This window comes from Dipodomys ordii, unplaced genomic scaffold (genome assembly GCF_000151885.1).
Source record: "Dipodomys ordii isolate 6190 unplaced genomic scaffold, Dord_2.0 Scaffold108, whole genome shotgun sequence".
NCBI classification, from domain to species: Eukaryota; Metazoa; Chordata; class Mammalia; order Rodentia; family Heteromyidae; genus Dipodomys; species Dipodomys ordii.
In genome coordinates, this window is record NW_012267324.1 from 2,015,419 (window position 1) to 2,031,928 (window position 16,510).

At 62.0% G+C, this 16,510-nt stretch overlaps 1 protein-coding gene across 1 annotated transcript in view; it reads left to right on the plus strand.

The window, feature by feature from the left end:
• The window catches only part of Unc13a (unc-13 homolog A (C. elegans)), a 57,195-nt gene that overhangs the window by 29,289 nt on the left and 11,396 nt on the right, over positions 1-16,510 (plus strand). The window contains exons 27-43 of the mRNA XM_013028337.1: positions 1,668-1,801; positions 2,139-2,224; positions 2,307-2,433; positions 2,804-2,900; positions 3,110-3,253; positions 3,866-3,949; positions 4,585-4,662; positions 4,855-4,943; positions 5,294-5,446; positions 7,474-7,597; positions 8,148-8,153; positions 9,503-9,541; positions 11,036-11,065; positions 12,183-12,239; positions 12,507-12,587; positions 12,983-13,130; positions 16,097-16,189. Coding sequence (XP_012883791.1) covers positions 1,668-1,801; positions 2,139-2,224; positions 2,307-2,433; positions 2,804-2,900; positions 3,110-3,253; positions 3,866-3,949; positions 4,585-4,662; positions 4,855-4,943; positions 5,294-5,446; positions 7,474-7,597; positions 8,148-8,153; positions 9,503-9,541; positions 11,036-11,065; positions 12,183-12,239; positions 12,507-12,587; positions 12,983-13,130; positions 16,097-16,189 — 1,570 coding nt within the window. The remainder of the gene's footprint in view (positions 1-1,667; positions 1,802-2,138; positions 2,225-2,306; positions 2,434-2,803; positions 2,901-3,109; positions 3,254-3,865; positions 3,950-4,584; positions 4,663-4,854; positions 4,944-5,293; positions 5,447-7,473; positions 7,598-8,147; positions 8,154-9,502; positions 9,542-11,035; positions 11,066-12,182; positions 12,240-12,506; positions 12,588-12,982; positions 13,131-16,096; positions 16,190-16,510) is intronic.

A 16,510-nucleotide genomic window follows, 5' to 3' on the forward strand; every position in this document is an offset into this window, starting at 1 on the left:
GCGGCCCCGGGGCTGTGGGGGGGGGGCCTGGCAGCCGCGAGTACCAGACAGACCCTGTGCGGCCCAGAGGCTGTGGGGGGGGCTGGCAGCCGCGAGTACCAGACAGACCCGGTGCGGCTCAGGGGGCTGTGGGGGTCGGGGGGGCCTGGCAGCCGCGAGTACCAGACAGACCCGGTGCGGCCCAGGGGGGTGTGGGGGGGGGCTGGCAGCCGCGAGTACCAGACAGACCCGGTGCGGCCCCGGGGCTGTGGGGGGGCCTGGCAGCCGCGAGTACCAGACAGACCCGGTGCGGCCCAGGGGCTGTGGGGTGGGGGCCTGGCAGCCGTGAGTACCAGACAGACCCGGTGCGGCTCAGGGGGCTGTGGGGGGGGCATGGCAGCCGCGAGTACCAGACAGACCCGGTGCGGCCCAGGGGGGTGGGGGGGCTGGCAGCTGCGAGTACCAGACAGACCCGGTGCGGCCCCGGGGCTGTGGGGGGGGCATGGCAGCCACAAGTACCAGACAGACCCGGTGCGGCTCAGGGGGCTGTGGGGGGGGGCATGGCAGCCGTGAGTACCAGACAGATCCCGTGCGGCCCAGGGGCTGTGGGGGTGGGGGGCCCCCGCCATGCCCTGGCCCCTCCCCAGAGGCCTGGCTCTTCTGAGTCCATCTCGCACAAAGTGGGGTCAGCACCCCATCTTGGGAAAGGGGACCAGAGTGCACCACACGAGCTGTGCACAGCGCCCGCCCAGGTGCGTGGCATTGGGTGCACAAAGGCACACGGTAAGGTTGGTGGCTGAGCTGAGTTAGGCATAAAACACTAGTGTTGCAGCTCCATCCATGGAGCACTGAGGTGGACTAGGCACAGAGCCCAGGTCCATCCCTGCAGCTTGACTCACTGGAGCCATTTGAGAGGTCGTGTCATTCCAGCTCCTTGGGAGGCTGAGATCGGGAAGACTGCTGTGAGCTTGCCTATAAACTGCACACGATCCCATCTCAACCACACCAGCTAGGCATGCTGGTGCACGCGTGTCATCCCAGTTACCCAGGAAGTGCACATAGGAGCATTGTGCTTTGGGTAGAATGTAGGAACCTTATTCAAGAACTAATGAGCTGGGCACGGGTGGCTCACACCTGTCATCCCAGCTTCTCAGGTGGCTGAGGACCACGGTTCAAAGCCAGCCTGGGCAGGAAAGTCTGTGAGTCTCTTTTTTTTTTTAACTGTATTTTTTTTGTCTTTTTTCTTTTTTTTGGTACTGGGGATCGAACCCAGGATGTTGCGCTTGCTAGGCAAGCGCTTTGCCACTGAGCTACATCCCAGCCCTGTGAGTCTCTTATCTCCAATAAACTATCAGGAAACTGAAAGTGGCGCTGTGGCTCAAGTGGTAGAGCACTCGCCTTGAGCTGAAGAGCTGAGGGACAGTGCCCAGGCCCAGAGTTCAAGCCTCATGACCAACAAAGAAAAGAAAAAGAACTTGGGAGGCTAAGGCTCAGCTGTGCGCATGCAGCTCCCTAGAAGCATGTGGCGCAGCTGGGCCTGTGGTGGACCAGGCCCTCTCCTGCCCCTTTCCCCACCAATCCCCTAAACTGTGACTGTGCACTCGCCCACCTCCTGCTCCCCCACCCCCACCCCGTGGGCCCAGCACATCCTGGATCTTCATAGCCTGCATGTGTATCGCCCCTTCCAGGCCAAGAAGGGCGAGGTTCCCCCAGAGGAGCAGGGGCCCAGCATCAAGAACCTGGACTTCTGGTCGAAGCTGATCACCCTGATCGTGTCCATCATCGAGGAGGACAAGAACTCCTACACACCCTGCCTCAACCAGTGAGTGCAGGACGCTGGGCCTTGTGGCCAGTGCGCATCCCCAGCCGGGCACGGAGGCCTGGGGGTCTGTGACCATGTAGCTGTATGTGGGGTCACCATAGGTCTCCTGGCACGTGTGTAGATCCATACGGTTGGCTCCTGAGCCGTCCTGTGTGAGCGTACAGCCGCATGGGTGGACGGGTGGGTGAGGACAAAGGTGTAGGGTGGAAGCTAGGGGGAAGGGGGAGCCAGGCCTTCTGTGGGGCTCTAGTCACTCACTGTCCCCCATGGCCCCCTGGAGGAGGGTTGTGACCCTTTTGGCCACCTCAGCCCAGCCTCTGTGTCACGCCTTGGCCAGGTTCCCCCAGGAGCTGAATGTGGGGAAAATCAGTGCTGAGGTCATGTGGAACCTATTTGCCCAAGATATGAAGTACGCCATGGAGGGTGAGTGCCCCCCCCCATCCCACCAGCCCCACAGCAGGTCCTCGCGCCTCAGGGCCCGGCTGAGCCCTGCCTACCCCCCCAGAGCACGACAAGCACCGTCTCTGCAAGAGCGCCGACTACATGAACCTGCACTTCAAGGTCAAGTGGCTGTACAACGAGTACGTGGCCGAGCTGCCCGCCTTCAAGGACCGAGTACCCGAGTATCCTGCGTAAGTCCACCCGGCCTTGCCTTGCCTGTGCTGGCCACCGAGGCCCCCGCTACAAGGGTCCCACAGGCTGTCTGCCGAGGACGCCCAGCCACTCGGCAGCTGGCGGGGATTCCAGCCCCGCGCCATGGATGCTGAGCGCCCAGCGCATTCACGTCCCAGGAGCCAGGGGTCCTCAGAGCCACCGGGGCCTGCAGTGTGAGAAGGCCTGCAGGCCTCACAGAGCAAACCCACTCGCTGCTCTCAGATGATCTGAACCAGGGCTCCCCTGGCTTGTTAGCAGCATCCTGTCTGTTTCCTGAGTAGTGGGGGACTGTGGGGTGGCCTCCATGGGAGCCCAGGGTGAGGGGACAGTGGAGGCCGTCTGTTGCAGGTGGTTTGAGCCCTTCGTCATCCAGTGGCTGGATGAGAATGAGGAGGTGTCGCGGGACTTCCTGCATGGAGCCCTGGAGCGGGACAAGAAGGATGGGGTGAGGATCCTGGCGCTCCCTGGAGCTGGGGCCAGCTGGGTGGCCGTCTTGATGTTTAGTGCAGGCGTGGCTGTGTCTTCTGTTGGTCTCTGCCTACCTGGGTCCCCTGTGGACCCTTCCTCCATGCGGGCACTGCCCTGTCCTCTGTGGACAGGGGGGAGGCAAGGACCCCCACAGCCTGCCCTGACCTGGCCGCCTCCTCCCTGCAGTTCCAGCAAACCTCGGAGCATGCGCTGTTCTCCTGCTCCGTGGTGGACGTCTTTTCCCAACTCAACCAGAGCTTTGAGATCATCAAGAAGCTGGAGTGCCCCGACCCCCAGATCGTCGGCCACTACATGCGGCGCTTCGCCAAGGTGAACCTAGTGGGCTGGCACACAGACGTGGGGGGCACGGGGCTGGAGGTGGGCAGAGCCTGCAATGTTGTTGGTTCTGGAGCTCTGGGGGCCCGGTGGGATTTGAGGGAGCCCCACGGAGTTGGGTTTTGAGCCAGCATTGAGGTGGCACAGAGTTCAGAGCTCTCCAGAGACCTCTGAAGTCCGTGGGACTGCTGTCAATCCAGCTTGCATGGGGGGAGCTACCGGTGGCTTCGGGGCACTGGAGGCATCAGGTCAGGCTTGTGATGAGGGCTGGGCTCACGGGTGGTAGCCTCACAGAGCAGCTGGGCAAAGTGGGGCTGTGATTCTAGCTAGTATGGCTATGGAGCTGGGTGGAGGATGGGGGTGGGCTCAGGAGGGTTGTAAGTTCCGGCCTGGGCTGTACCCAGAGGCCTTGCCTCAAATGCAGAAGCATGCTGGGTCTCCAGAAAACCGCCGTCTCCTCCCAGTGTTGTATCCCTCTGTCTTAGTGGCCATCCTGGCAGGGGTCACCCAGCCCGGTGGCCTCTGGAGTCCTCGCACAGTGTGGAGGGGGTGTAGGTGGGGGCGTGACCGGAGCTCTGGGGCTCCACCCCCTATCTGTCCCCACAGACCATCAGTAACGTGCTGCTGCAGTACGCTGATATCATCTCCAAGGACTTCGCCTCCTACTGCTCCAAGGAGAAGGAGAAAGTGGTGACCTGGGCACCCTGTCCTGTCCTGCCCTGTCCCGCCCTGCCCAGGCCCCCACTCACACGCTGGCCTCTGTTCAGCCCAGCCTTGCCCTGCCCACATCGTGCAATGGCCACTCCTATACCACCCCCTGGTACCGCCCACATTGCCCCAGCCCCACCCATGCCAGTATGGCCATGCCCACATGGCGTCTGATCCCGCCCACACTCTCCCCTGGATCCCTGAGATCTGCATGGGGTGCCAGGTGCTGGTGCCTGAGTGCGTTGTGTACGGGTGTGTTGTCTCTGTGCCTGTGTACTGAGTGTGAGCGTCTCTGCACACACCTGTGAGGGGGTGTGGGCATGTGCACGAGCATGCATATTTGAGGAGTATGTCTGACATGCCTGTGTGAGCCCACGGGTCAGGATGTCGGGGGCCTTTCTGCTGCTTCCACATTTCCCAGCCCAGGCCCCAGAGAACATCACTTAAGTCCATCCCTGGGTCAGTCCCCAGCACCCCAGTCCTATTCTCATGGCAGCCCGGGGTCCCCAGCTCTCCCCTGACCCCAGTCCTGTCCCTGAGATCACAGGGGGTGGGGAGGGATCAGGGCCCAGCCTGGATGGGGTGGGGTATCAGAGCTTGGCCTCCCCCCCCCGCAGCCCTGCATCCTCATGAACAACACGCAGCAGCTCCGTGTGCAGCTGGAGAAGATGTTCGAGGCCATGGGTGGGAAGCAGGTGAGTCCAGCCGTCTAGCCCGGTGTCCTCTGCAGCCTGGACAAGGGCTCCAGCTCAGCCACTCTTCAACCCAAGCCGGGCCTCAGTTTCCTCCAGCCCCTTGGGGTCCCTTTCTAGGGTGTGAGACAAAAATGCCAGGGACAGGTATGTGGGTGCCATGTTATCTCACCCGACACCCGCCCCCCCCCTCAGCTGGACACCGAGGCCAGTGACACCCTGAAGGAACTGCAGGTCAAGCTGAACAACGTCTTGGATGAGCTCAGCCGTGTATTTGCCACCAGGTGGGGGAGCTGCCAGGTAGGGTGTGGGGAAGGGGCCGCTGTAGCCCCGCCTGGGCACGTGTGGTTTCAGTGGAGGGGCAGCGGGACACGGAGGAGCCTCCTTAGATGAAGCCAGGTTCCTAATTCTGGCCACACCGCTCACTGGATGTGTGGCCTCAGGCGAGTGCCTTCACCGTGCTGAACCTCAGCATGAGAATGGGTCAGAGATGGCGGCCTGGGCAGTGCCTAGCCCATCTGAGGATGAGGGAGGTGGGCAGGAAGAGCCACAGCTGTGACCAGTCCCCCTGGCATGCTCCTGCCCTGTGGATGGTGGGGAAGCAGATTGGGGCTAGCCTGGGGGTCTGCTCCAGCTTCCAGCCACACATCGAGGAGTGTGTCAAGCAGATGGGGGACATCCTGAGCCAGGTCAAGGGCACAGGCAATGTGCCAGCCAGCGCCTGCAGCAGCGTGGCCCAGGACGCCGACAATGTGCTCCAGCCCATCATGGACCTGCTGGACAGCAAGTGAGCGCCCAGGGGGCAGGCACAGCCACGGACAGGAGCACGGGGCCTGGGGGGCTGCGTGGCCCAAAGGGTGAAAGTGTGGGGCACGAGGGGTGAGAACATAGTCTAGTGCACAGCTAGCAGGACCGCAGCATCTGCTTTCACAGATGACAGGTGGACGGATGAGTGTGTCCATGGTGGGTAGATGGACGGACGGATGGACGGGTGGATGGTGGATTGGTGAATGGATGGGTGGGTGGATGGATGGGTGGGTGGATGGGTAGATGGATAGATGGTTGGGTGGATGAATGGGTGGATGGGTGGATAGGTAGATGGATGGATGGGTGGATAAATGGTGGGTTGGTGAATGGATGGGTGGATGGGTGGGTGGATGGGTAGGTGGATGGATCAATGGATACCTGTGTGAATAGATGGGTGGGTGGGTGGATGGGTGGATGGGTTGGATGGATGGATGGATGGATGTGTGAATGGATGGGTGGGTGGATGGGTGGGTAGATGGGTAGATGAATAGATGGATAGATGATTGGGTGGGTGAATGGGTGGATGGGTGGATAGGTGGATGGATGGATGGATGTGTGGATGGATGGGTGGGTGGATGGGTAGATGAATAGATGGATAGATGGTTGGGTGGGTGAATGGGTGTATGGGTGGATAGGTGGATGGATGGATGGATGAATGTGTGGATGGATGGGTGAGTGGATGGATGGGTGGGTGGATGGGTGGGTGGATGGGTAGATCAATAGATGGATAGATCGTTGGGTGGATGAATGGGTAGATGGGTAGATAGGTAGATGGATGGATGGATGGATGGATGTGTGGATGGATGGGTGGGTGGATGGATGGGTGGGTGGATGGGTAAATGGATAGATTGTTGGGTGGATGAATGGGTGGATGGGTGGATAGGTAGATGGATGGATGGGTGGATAAATGGTGGGTTGGTGAATGGATGGGTGGATGGATGGGTGGATGGGTGGATCAGTAGGTGGGTGGATGGATGGGTGGGTGGATAAATGGTGGGTTGGTGAATGGATGGGTGGATGGGTGGGTGGATGGATGGATGGGTGGATAGGTGGATGGATGGATGGATGGATGGATGGATGGATGGATGGATGGATGGATCAATGGATACCTGTGTGAATAGATGGGTGGGTGGGTGGATGGGTTGGATGGATGGATGGATGTGTGGATGGATGGGTGGGTGGATGGGTGGGTGGATGGGTGGGTAGATGGGTAGATGAATAGATGAATAGATGGAGAGATGGTTGGGTGGGTGAATGGGTTGACGGACGGGTGGATAGGTGGATAGATGGATGGATGGATGGATGGATGGATGGATGGATGTGTGGATGGATGGGTGGGTGGATGGGTAGATGAATAGATGGATAGATGGTTGGGTGGATGAATGGGTGGATAGGTAGATGGATGGATGGATATGTGGATGAATGGGTGGGTGGGTGGATGGGTAGATAAATAGATGGATAGATAGTTGGGTGGATGGATGGGTGGATAGGTAGATGGATGGATAGGTGGGTGGGAGGACAGGTAGATGGAGACTGGGTGGTGGATGGAGGAGCGGGGTGGAGGATGGTGGGAGAGGATACGTTAACATTTAAGGACGCTGGAGCAGTTGTGTGCATGGAGAAGCCTGGCTAGCAGGTGGCAGTGCTGTGGCCCCACAAATGCCTCATTTTCCCTCCGTCCTCTCTCCCTCATGGCTGTATCTGGACCCTTTGTGGTTCCTGGAGGACTGGATGGTGCTCTCTCCAGCCCTCCTCTTCAAGTTCATTCCCACACTAGACTTTCAAACACCAGTGTCTGGGTGTGTCTCTCCGTTGAACACTGCAGCACTCCACGCCCTCCCCTTGCCCCCTCCTCCCCCCATCTTCAGTGAGGCCCAGGCATTCCCCTAAGGCCCAGTGCCCGCTTCTGCGTGGCCTGTGCAGACAGCCCGGCCCAAAGTGGGCCTCGGAGCCCCTGGGCCCTGCGTGTCAGGAGGGTCCCCCCTGAGACCAGCTTGCCACCCGCAGCCTGACGCTCTTTGCCAAGATCTGCGAGAAGACGGTGCTGAAGCGGGTGCTGAAGGAGCTGTGGAAACTGGTCATGAACACCATGGAGAGGACCATCGTGCTGCCCCCGCTCACTGACCAGACGGTGAGCCGCCGGCCTCATCGCTGAGGGGCAGGAGCTGGGGGGAGGGGGGGACAAAGACCCGAGGCTCAGAACAGTCACCAGGCCAGGGCCAGTCAGAATGACTCAAGCCACTTCTGGCCAGAGGGTCCACAAGAGATTTTGCACGTGTGTCGTGTGTCAGGGGTCACAGCCTTCAGATCACACAGCGTTCAGAGGCGTTTTAACGCACAGGGAAGTCATGAGGTCAGAGATCAGAGGTCACCTAGGAATGAAGTCAGCTTGGGACTCAAGGCCAGCCAGGGGTCACAGTGGGAAGGGCATGTGCCGGCCAGGGGCTCCTGGAGGTCAGCCTGACCGACCACCAGAGATAGACCGGATGTCACCCCCACCAAGCTGCCCAGGGGGAGCCGGGGCGACGGGGGTGGTGGTGGGGGACTGAGAAGTAGACAGCAAGGCCCCGGGAGGCTGGGGCAAGCCTTGCTCTGGCACCTTCACGGCCCCTCCCTGGCCTTCCCAGGACACTGACGGTGCCTTATTCCCCCTCCCCTGCCCCGCCCCACCCGGCTGACAGATGATCGTAAGTAGAGGCCCATTTGTCCGTCTGTCTGTCCGTCGCTGTGTCTGGACCCGGCCCGTTGCGTGGCTTCCCCTTCCACCCTGGGCCCCCACCCCCCTGTCCTCTCTTTGCCTAGATGTGCCTGTGTGTGTCCTGGATGGGGCATGGGGAGGGGTGGGCCTGGGAGGGCCACACCTACCTCCTCACCCCTGCTCTGAGCCTGCTCAGAGACCACTCTCCCCTCCCGCCTCCCGAGAGTCCCTGGCTCTCTCCACTCCAGGAAGAGGGTGGATGTCCAGGGCTCCTCTCCGGCTGCCCTGAGGTCAGCTCTGTGGACCATGCCCCCCCATGCAGGCGTTTACCACAGAGGCCCCTCTGAGCTGTCAGCTGCTCCAAGCAGCCCTGCCTCTTGCTACTGGAGATCTCAGGGCCCAGTCTGTCCCACCGTCCCTCTGTCCTCAGCACCCTGCTGCCCCTCCCACCATAAACACAGACACCCCGGTGGGAGAGATGGTGTTTGGGGGGAGGGGTCAGATAGATCTGGGGTCACATCCCAGCCTGGCCACTCTGTGACCCTGCCTGGGGAGGGGGTGAGGATCCAGAGCGGGCATGATGCTAAGGTGCCAGCCCGTGCCTGCCCTGCTGTGGGGCTGCCGGAGGCCAGAGCAACCCCTGCAGAGCAGAGACAGGCGCAGACCTCACCATCCTGGTGGGTGCAGCCTGGATCGCCTTGACCCCGTGGAGACCAGGGCCCCACCCAGCCCTGGCCCCACCCAGCCCCGGGCCCCGCCCAGCCCAGGCCTCTCCCAGGCCACCCCACCCCCACCCCGGGCCCCGCCCAACCCAGCCCCGGGCCCCGCCCAGCCCAGGCCTTGCCCTGTGGGCAGAAAGATAAGATTTCCAGTGCGTGGCTGTGTCTCCAGGCCGCTACAGCTGGGTGTCTCCAGCCCGCCACAGCTGGGTCAGCTCACCTTCCTACAGGCCTTTGAGTAGGTGACATCGGCTGGCCAGCCCGTAGAAGAGGAAACAGGCTGGGTGGGCCCCTTGGAGGCTGTGTGCTCAATGGGGCCAGAGTTCAGACAGACGCCTGTGTGTGTATCGCCGCCGCCTGCTTCCTGTGGCCCTTGCCTGTGCGCACTGCGTGTAGCTGGGTAGTAGTGTGGCTTTCCTTTCTGGCCTTCTCTATCCCTGTCTCTCTGTATCTGTCTCCATCTCTCTATCACCTTTGGGAGTCACACACAACCCCACACAGCCCAGCCCCGCCACAGTGTAGATTCTCTGTCCCCACGAAGCCCGGGCCCCAGCCCCCCTGCAGCGTAGACCCCCCACCCCCACAGGCCGTTGATCACGCTGTGACGTTGTCTCTGCAGGGCACCCTCTTGAGAAAACATGGCAAGGGATTAGAAAAGGTAATGAGGGCTTCATCTTGCTGAGGTCTAAGTGCGTGTCTGCACTGAGTCTGCACACACACAAGTGTGTGCGTGGGTGGGAAGGTCAGTGGGGAGGGGGGTTTGCGGGGGTCCTAAGCAAGTTCTACGAGACGTCAGCTGTGAGGCAGACACAGGCGCCTGTGTGATACGGAAGTGTGTGCACATGATCACAGGAGTGCATGCGTGTGTGAACAGGTGGGCATGGGAGCGCACACACACAGGGGTGTTCATGGCGTGAACATGGGAGTTTGCGTGTGATAACGGGTGTGCATGTGTGAGCTGTGGAGTGTGTACATGATTATGGGTGTGTGTGCATGGGAGTGTGCATGTGAACACAGGTTCATGCCTGTGTGAGCAGTGGCATGCACATGTGAACACGAGTGTGTGTATATGAACATGGCACTGTGCACAGGCACGCATGTGTGAACACGAGTGTGTGTGTATGAACACGGCACTGTGCACAGGCACGCATGTGTGAACACGAGTGTGTGTATATGAACATGGCACTGTGCACAGGGTGTGCCTATGTGCACACAAGCGTGCTCCATGGAACACGAGTGTGCATATATGCATGGGCGTGAGCACAGGGATATGTGTGCATGGCAGTACTTGTGAGCTCAGGAGTGTAAGCATGAGTATGTGCACAAGACTGCATGTGTCAACATGGGAGTGTTGTGAGTGTGGCAGTGTGCAAACATGGGAGTGTGTGCACAGGAGTGTGCATGTGATCACAGGAGCGTGTGAGCTCAGGCATGCATGTGTGTGCACCAAAATGTGTATGTGAACACGAGAGTGTGCGCTCGGGAATGTGTGTGTGAGCACGGGAGTGTGTGTGTGAGCACAATGCACACTGGCCCCTCGCAGTGCTCGGCTGGCCTGGGAGCCAGGCAGCCAATGTTGTAAGGATGTGGCCGCCTGTCCTGCACTGGCAGGTTCTGAGCCTGCGTTGTGCAGCTTCCCTTCGGGGTCCCGTCCAGGCCCTGGGCCCACAGGCACGTGTGGATTTCTGTACCTGGCCGCATGCATTGTGCGTTCTGCGTGTGGGTTCCTGCGTGCGTCTCAGCACTGAGCTGTGTGTGGTGTGTTGGTGTCCAGTGGGTGCAGGTGCAGACACAGGACTTGTCACAAGGCATTTGCTCTAGTCAGGCTGTGGGGAGAAGGCTCAGTGCTTGGGGGAGGAGAGACCCCGAACCCTCTTTTCTCCCCCTTTCCCCAAACTCCCGTCCCCTGAGGACAGCCTTTGGGGCACCCCACAGTGTGCTGTGGTGGAGAAATCTGGCCCCTCAAATCCAAACTCCTCCACCCAGGGATGAGGGGAGGCGAGGCGCAGGGCAGGCTTAGTGTCTGGCTGAGGACCCGGGAGGGAGCTCGCGGGCTGGCAGTGAGACTGGGCTTCGAGGGGGCAGGGAAGTCCCACCAAGTAGCCTCCCCGCAGCCACCAAGACTCTGACCTCCACCTGATTCTCTCCACAGGGCAGGGTGAAATTGCCAAGCCACTCAGACGTAAGACCAGCCTCCCACTGTCTGTGTGGCTCCCCCACCCCCACCCCTGCCCCTCCACGTCTGTGGTCCGTGCCGTCGGGGGCGGGGGTACTGGGTACCTGTCTGTGATTCTTCCTTTGTCTGTCTGGCTTGCTTGTGGGGGGCGCGGGGAGTGCAGGGCTCACTGCCCGAGAGGGCTCTGCCCCTGGCCGGACTGCAGGTGGGCACGGCAGGGATGCCGAGGCCCAGGGGCCAGGCTGTGGGCAGCAGCGCCGTAGACTGTAGGAGGCTGAGGGCCGCAGCGGAGGAGGGGCTGGGGTGGGCACGGGGTGCCCGCCCAGTGTGCACAAGAGGCCCGGCTCCAGCCCGGCGCCTCCAACTCAGCAGCTCCCATAAGTCAGCGCTAAAGCGGTGCCTGCCAGCCCTGGCACAGTCCAGAAAGCCCTTCCCCACCCCTCAGCGCTCCTGGGCCCCAAGAGTCGTACCCTTGTGGAGCTTGGTCCTACCCCACACGAACACGGGGCCCCCCTAGCCAGCGAGCGCCAGGCCCACACGGGGGGGGGGGCCCTTGCGCCAGGATGGAGGCGGCGGCCATGCCGGGCCTGGCAGGAGGTTAGAGTGAGCCCTGGGCAGACACACCGGGAGTCTGCTCCTTGGAGAAGGGGCCCAGAGCTCGGCCCAGAGGCCACAGGGCAGAGCTAAGGTTTGAACCCTGGCCTGTCTAGCCATAACAGCGTTGGCACCTTTCAAGTGTCTGCTTTGGGGTGCCCACCGAAGCACACATTTTGGTGGCACTCTTCCTTTTGGAGGTCACATGAACAGCCGCAGGGCGGCGTCAGGAAGGGCTGACCCACAGGGTCCTGTCCTTAACCTCAGGCCCATCACACCCCCGCGCCCCTGCCCCGCCCCTGCCTGTTTCTCTTCTGTTCTGGGCCTCTCGGTTGCAGGGCTGGGGGAGGGAGTAGCGTCTGTACCTCACTGGTCTGTACCCCCCCTGGAAAGTACAGACCTCTGTCCCCAGACCACAGCCACCACCCAGGACAACCTCTGGGCAAGAACCACCACGTGCCCAGGGCCAGGAGCCGGGGCGGCCAGAGCCGGGGCCAGGGTCCTCACCCAGCCTGTGTCCCCCCCACAGGGAACCCAGATGATCTTCAACGCGGCCAAGGAGCTGGGTCAGCTGTCCAAGCTCAAGGTGAGGCGGGGGCTCCCGGGCGTCCTGCTCATGACTCCATCCAGGCACTCTGACCGCGTGGGGTTCTGGGACACGGACTGCATGGTCCATTTGGGAAGGTGCGCAGGGTATGGTTACTTCCGGGTACAGCCCGGCCGAGGGCACAGGGGACATCGGTAACCACCAGGGAGCACTTGGTGCATGCTGCCCCCAGTGCCCCGCCCCGAGGTTTAGCAGAGCCTGAGACTGCAGGTGAGGCCCCCCACCCCACACACTTCCCGTCCCCAGGACCACATGGTACGTGAAGAGGCCAAGAGCCTGACTCCGAAGCAGTGTGCGGTGGTTGAGCTGGCCTTGGACACCATCAAGGTGAGAGCGGGGGTCCAGGCCCCTCCGGAGCAGTGCACAACTGTATGGGTGTGGCAGGCAGCCCGGGCCCACAGGGAGCCGCAGACCGCCTTCCCCTCCTGAGATCCGGTCTGGGGTGGAGGGAGGGTCAGCCTGGGGGAAGAGGTGGGAGAGCCAAGAAAGTAGCAGCAGCAGAAGCATTGGGGAAGGTTGTAAGGCCTGCATAGGAGTTCACCAGGGAAAGCCAGTGTGCTGGGGCTGAGAGGACCTTTCCAGCCTTGGGAACAGTACGTGCAAAGGCCCTGAGGCAGGCAAGACCTGAAGAGCACTGGAAAGTCAGCTGGGATGGTGCGGGCGACCTGGGGCTGGGGAGCCATCGCAGGCGTCCCCCCCTCCCCCTCGCCCGCTCCCCACAGCAATACTTCCACGCGGGTGGCGTGGGCCTCAAGAAGACCTTCCTGGAGAAGAGTCCGGACCTGCAGTCTTTGCGCTACGCCCTGTCGCTGTACACGCAGGCCACGGACCTGCTCATCAAGACCTTCGTGCAGACACAGTCTGCCCAGGGTAAGGGTGGCGTCCAGGGGCCCGCCCCCCGGTGATGTCACGGCCAATGAGCGGCCGACAGAGTGTGGGGGTGGGACTTCTGGCGCCGGAGGGCCATTTCCTGGGCGAGGGGGGGAGTTATTAACAGCTCTGGGGCGGGACCTGGTGGAGGTGATTGACAGCTCCTACAGGTGAGAGTCCAGCAGGGAGTGTTTTCAGCCCTGGGGGCAGGACCTGTGGGGATTGATTGACAGCTTGGGAGTCCCACAGGCAAGAAATGATTGACAGTTCCCGGAGGTTCCCCCAGGGGAGGGGCCCTGATCCTCAGGACCTTGGCCTTGGGAGGGGGGGGGGGGAGGCCCCAGCCTCAAGTTCTCTCTGTCTGTCTTCTGCTTCTGTCTCCTGTCTCTCTGACCTCACATGGCAGGCACGGCAGGAGGGTGGGACCCCAGGCCCTGGAAGGGAGGTGTTCTCTGTCCCGAAGGATCCAGGCCTGGGCCCCTTCCTCCCACCCCGTGAGCCAGGGCCCTCCTGCGCGCCAGCCTCAGTTTCCCTCCCAGCCCTCACTGCTGTTAGTGTCCCTGGTGTTCCCAGAGCAGGAGGCTGTCGGTCTGTCTGTCTGCCGCTGACGTTTCTCTCTCTCTCTCTCTCTTGTTTTTCCTCCCCGCCACTCGCTGCCCTCTCTCCACACCCCCCTGCCCTGTCACGCACAATTCATTTCTTCCTCTCACTCACTCTCCCTCCTCCCATCCCTCCTCTCTCCCCTCCCCCAACTAGTCCATGGTGGAAAGGGGGCTAGGTTTACCCTTAGTGAAGACATTTATCCTGACAAGGGTACGTGCCTCTGCCCCGCGCCCACCCGGTGCTTGTGCCCTTCCCGGCCTGGCTAGTAAAAGGCCTGTCCTTCCTCCTTGGGCTGGGCACCCGCCCAGCGGGTGAGGGGAAGGATGGCTTGCTGGTTCCACTCGGGGAAGGAGGAGCAGTGGAACCCGTTTTCCCTCCCGACCCATCAGATACGGACCTAGGGCCTGCTGGGTGGGTGGGGGCGCACGGCAGGCTGTCGGCAGCTGCCCGTCGATGGCACTCTGTCACTCTTCAGAGTGGAAAAGAACCAACTTGTGCCAGGCTTGCCTCAGCGCCAGGCCTGGGCAGACAGCCTGAGAGGTCTCAGGAAGATTTCTCCAAGACAGCCACGGCGGCTGCACCTGAGACCGCAGCCCTTGAGGCTCAGCGGGGGACGGTGGGTCCAGGCACCCCGGGGCACCCTCGTTCTATGTCTGTCGGGTCAGGGGCTGGGTGTCCGGGGTGAAGTTGCTCGCCTGGGAGCCCATGGATACCCTGATACTCTTCTGCGTGGAGCCAGCAAGCCACGGGACGGGGGTGCCCCGCACTGCCCCCTCCCCCTCTTACTAGCTTTGACCTTGGTCTGACCTCCACCCAACCCACCACAGCACCCCAGTCTGGCTGGGATGGAGCCTGCTAGAAGCATCAGCCTGGGGGTGGGGGTGAGCATGTGACTGTGCCTGAGGTGGGAAGGAGGGCCGCGACCCTGGCCGTGACCGGCACCAGGCTGATGGGGTGTCCAGCCCCCCTCCCCGTGCTCGCTGACCCGCAGCCACTTCCTCCCCTGCCAGGTGGCCTGGGTCAGCCTCTGGCTGAGTACCTCCCCACCTTCCTGCCACTGCTCCTGTCCCTGTCCCTGTGCATGGGGTGCTCCAGGAGTGGGGAGCCAGTTGGGGGGCCTGGCGGGGGTGCTGGCGGTCACAAGTCCGGCTGGATGAGTGAGGAAGCGGGTCTGGGATGCACGCTTTGGTGCTGTGCATTGTGAAGTGTGCATTTGGGACACTAATGGAGAATAGAAAGATGCTCATCACCATGACAACCAGAGCACACACAGGTGTCGGCCATGGACCTGAAGGGTGGGTGTTGGTGTCAGGAATGGCTGGCTCAAGTCTCCAGTGATGCTATTGGTCAATGCTATTGGAGACTTTTGTGGGGCGTAGCTCTCCTTGTTTTAGCACCAGAGAAGGACAAAGTTGTGTTTATTTGCTTGGTGCCAGTCCTTGCTGACCCTGAGCTTCTGTGCTTGATCCTAGTGCTCTGCCACTTGAGCCACAGCTTTACTTCCAGCTTTTTGGTGGTTAATTGGAGATAAGAGTCTCATGAGCTTTCCTTCCTGGGCTGGCTTTGAACCTCAGATCTCAGCCCCCGGAGTAGGATTACAGCTGTGAGCCACAGGTGCCTTGCAGGACAAAGTGTTTGACAGGAGCCAAACTCTCAGAGCCATCTCCTATTGGCCTAACTAGGGTCACGTGAACAAAGTGTGGTCAATCTCCGTAGCCAGAGGCAAGAAGTGCTCTGATTAGACAGCTGTGGCTCATCGGCCATCTCGAGTGAACCTGAGCCACAGGGTCTCAGGCAAGGGTGGATGTTTCCTGTGGAAACCTGAGAATTTATTAGACTGGGAGGCAAATAGGGAGGATGAGAAATACCTAGACAGAGCGGCCGCTCTGGGAGGACCAGGACTCTGACCACCTGGTCAGTGTGTTGAAGTTGCAGCTGAGTAGCTGTGGTGGCGGTGGGGTGGATCGAGTTGTTAGCAGGACGAGGGGGGCACCTTGGGGTGCTGCAGACTCCCCCACGGGGAGAGAAGGTTGTGGGGCTCTGACCTGTGTAGAGCAGCTGGGAAAGGCGACAGTCCGGGAGCCCTGGGTGGAGCTGAGCCCGCGGAGGGGCAGGAGAGCGCAGAGGCGGCCGAGGGGACCAGAGTGGGTGAGACATGCCTCGCAGGTCAGTGCAGCCTGGAAGTGGCCGCTGCCCCAGCCCAGAGGGGGCCAGGGCGCCAGATGGAGCAGGGGCGGACAGGGCAGCGCAGCCACCGCGCGGGGAGAGGCCAGGCCCCGGCCCCCGGTCCCCGGGCCGCCAGCACGGGGGCCCTGCCGCGGCCAGGACGCGGGCTCACGCGGGGCGCCCTCCCCGCCACGCAGGCTCGGGGGTGGAAGACCCCGTCGGGGAGGTCTCGGTCCACGTCGAGCTCTTCACCCACCCGGGAACCGGGGAGCAGAAGGTCACAGTGAAAGGTGAGTGTTGCAGAGTGGCCGGGGCGGGCTCCCCGGAGCCGCCATCCCCAAGGGCGGACGCGACCCAGGCCGGCGGGGGCTCGAGGACGCGGGGCCTCCCGCAGGCCGGGGCCTCCCGCAGGCTGGGCTGCTCCACGGCGCCCTCCTCCGCGTGTGTGTCCGTCCTCCTCCGCGTGTGTGTCCTCCTCCGCGTGTGTGTCCTCCTCCGCGTGTCCGTCCCCCCCGCGTGTCCGTCCCCTGCGTGTCCGTCCTCCTCCGCGTGTCCGTCCCCTGCGTGTCCGTCCCCCTGCGTGTCCGTCCTCCTCCGCGTGTCCGTCCCCC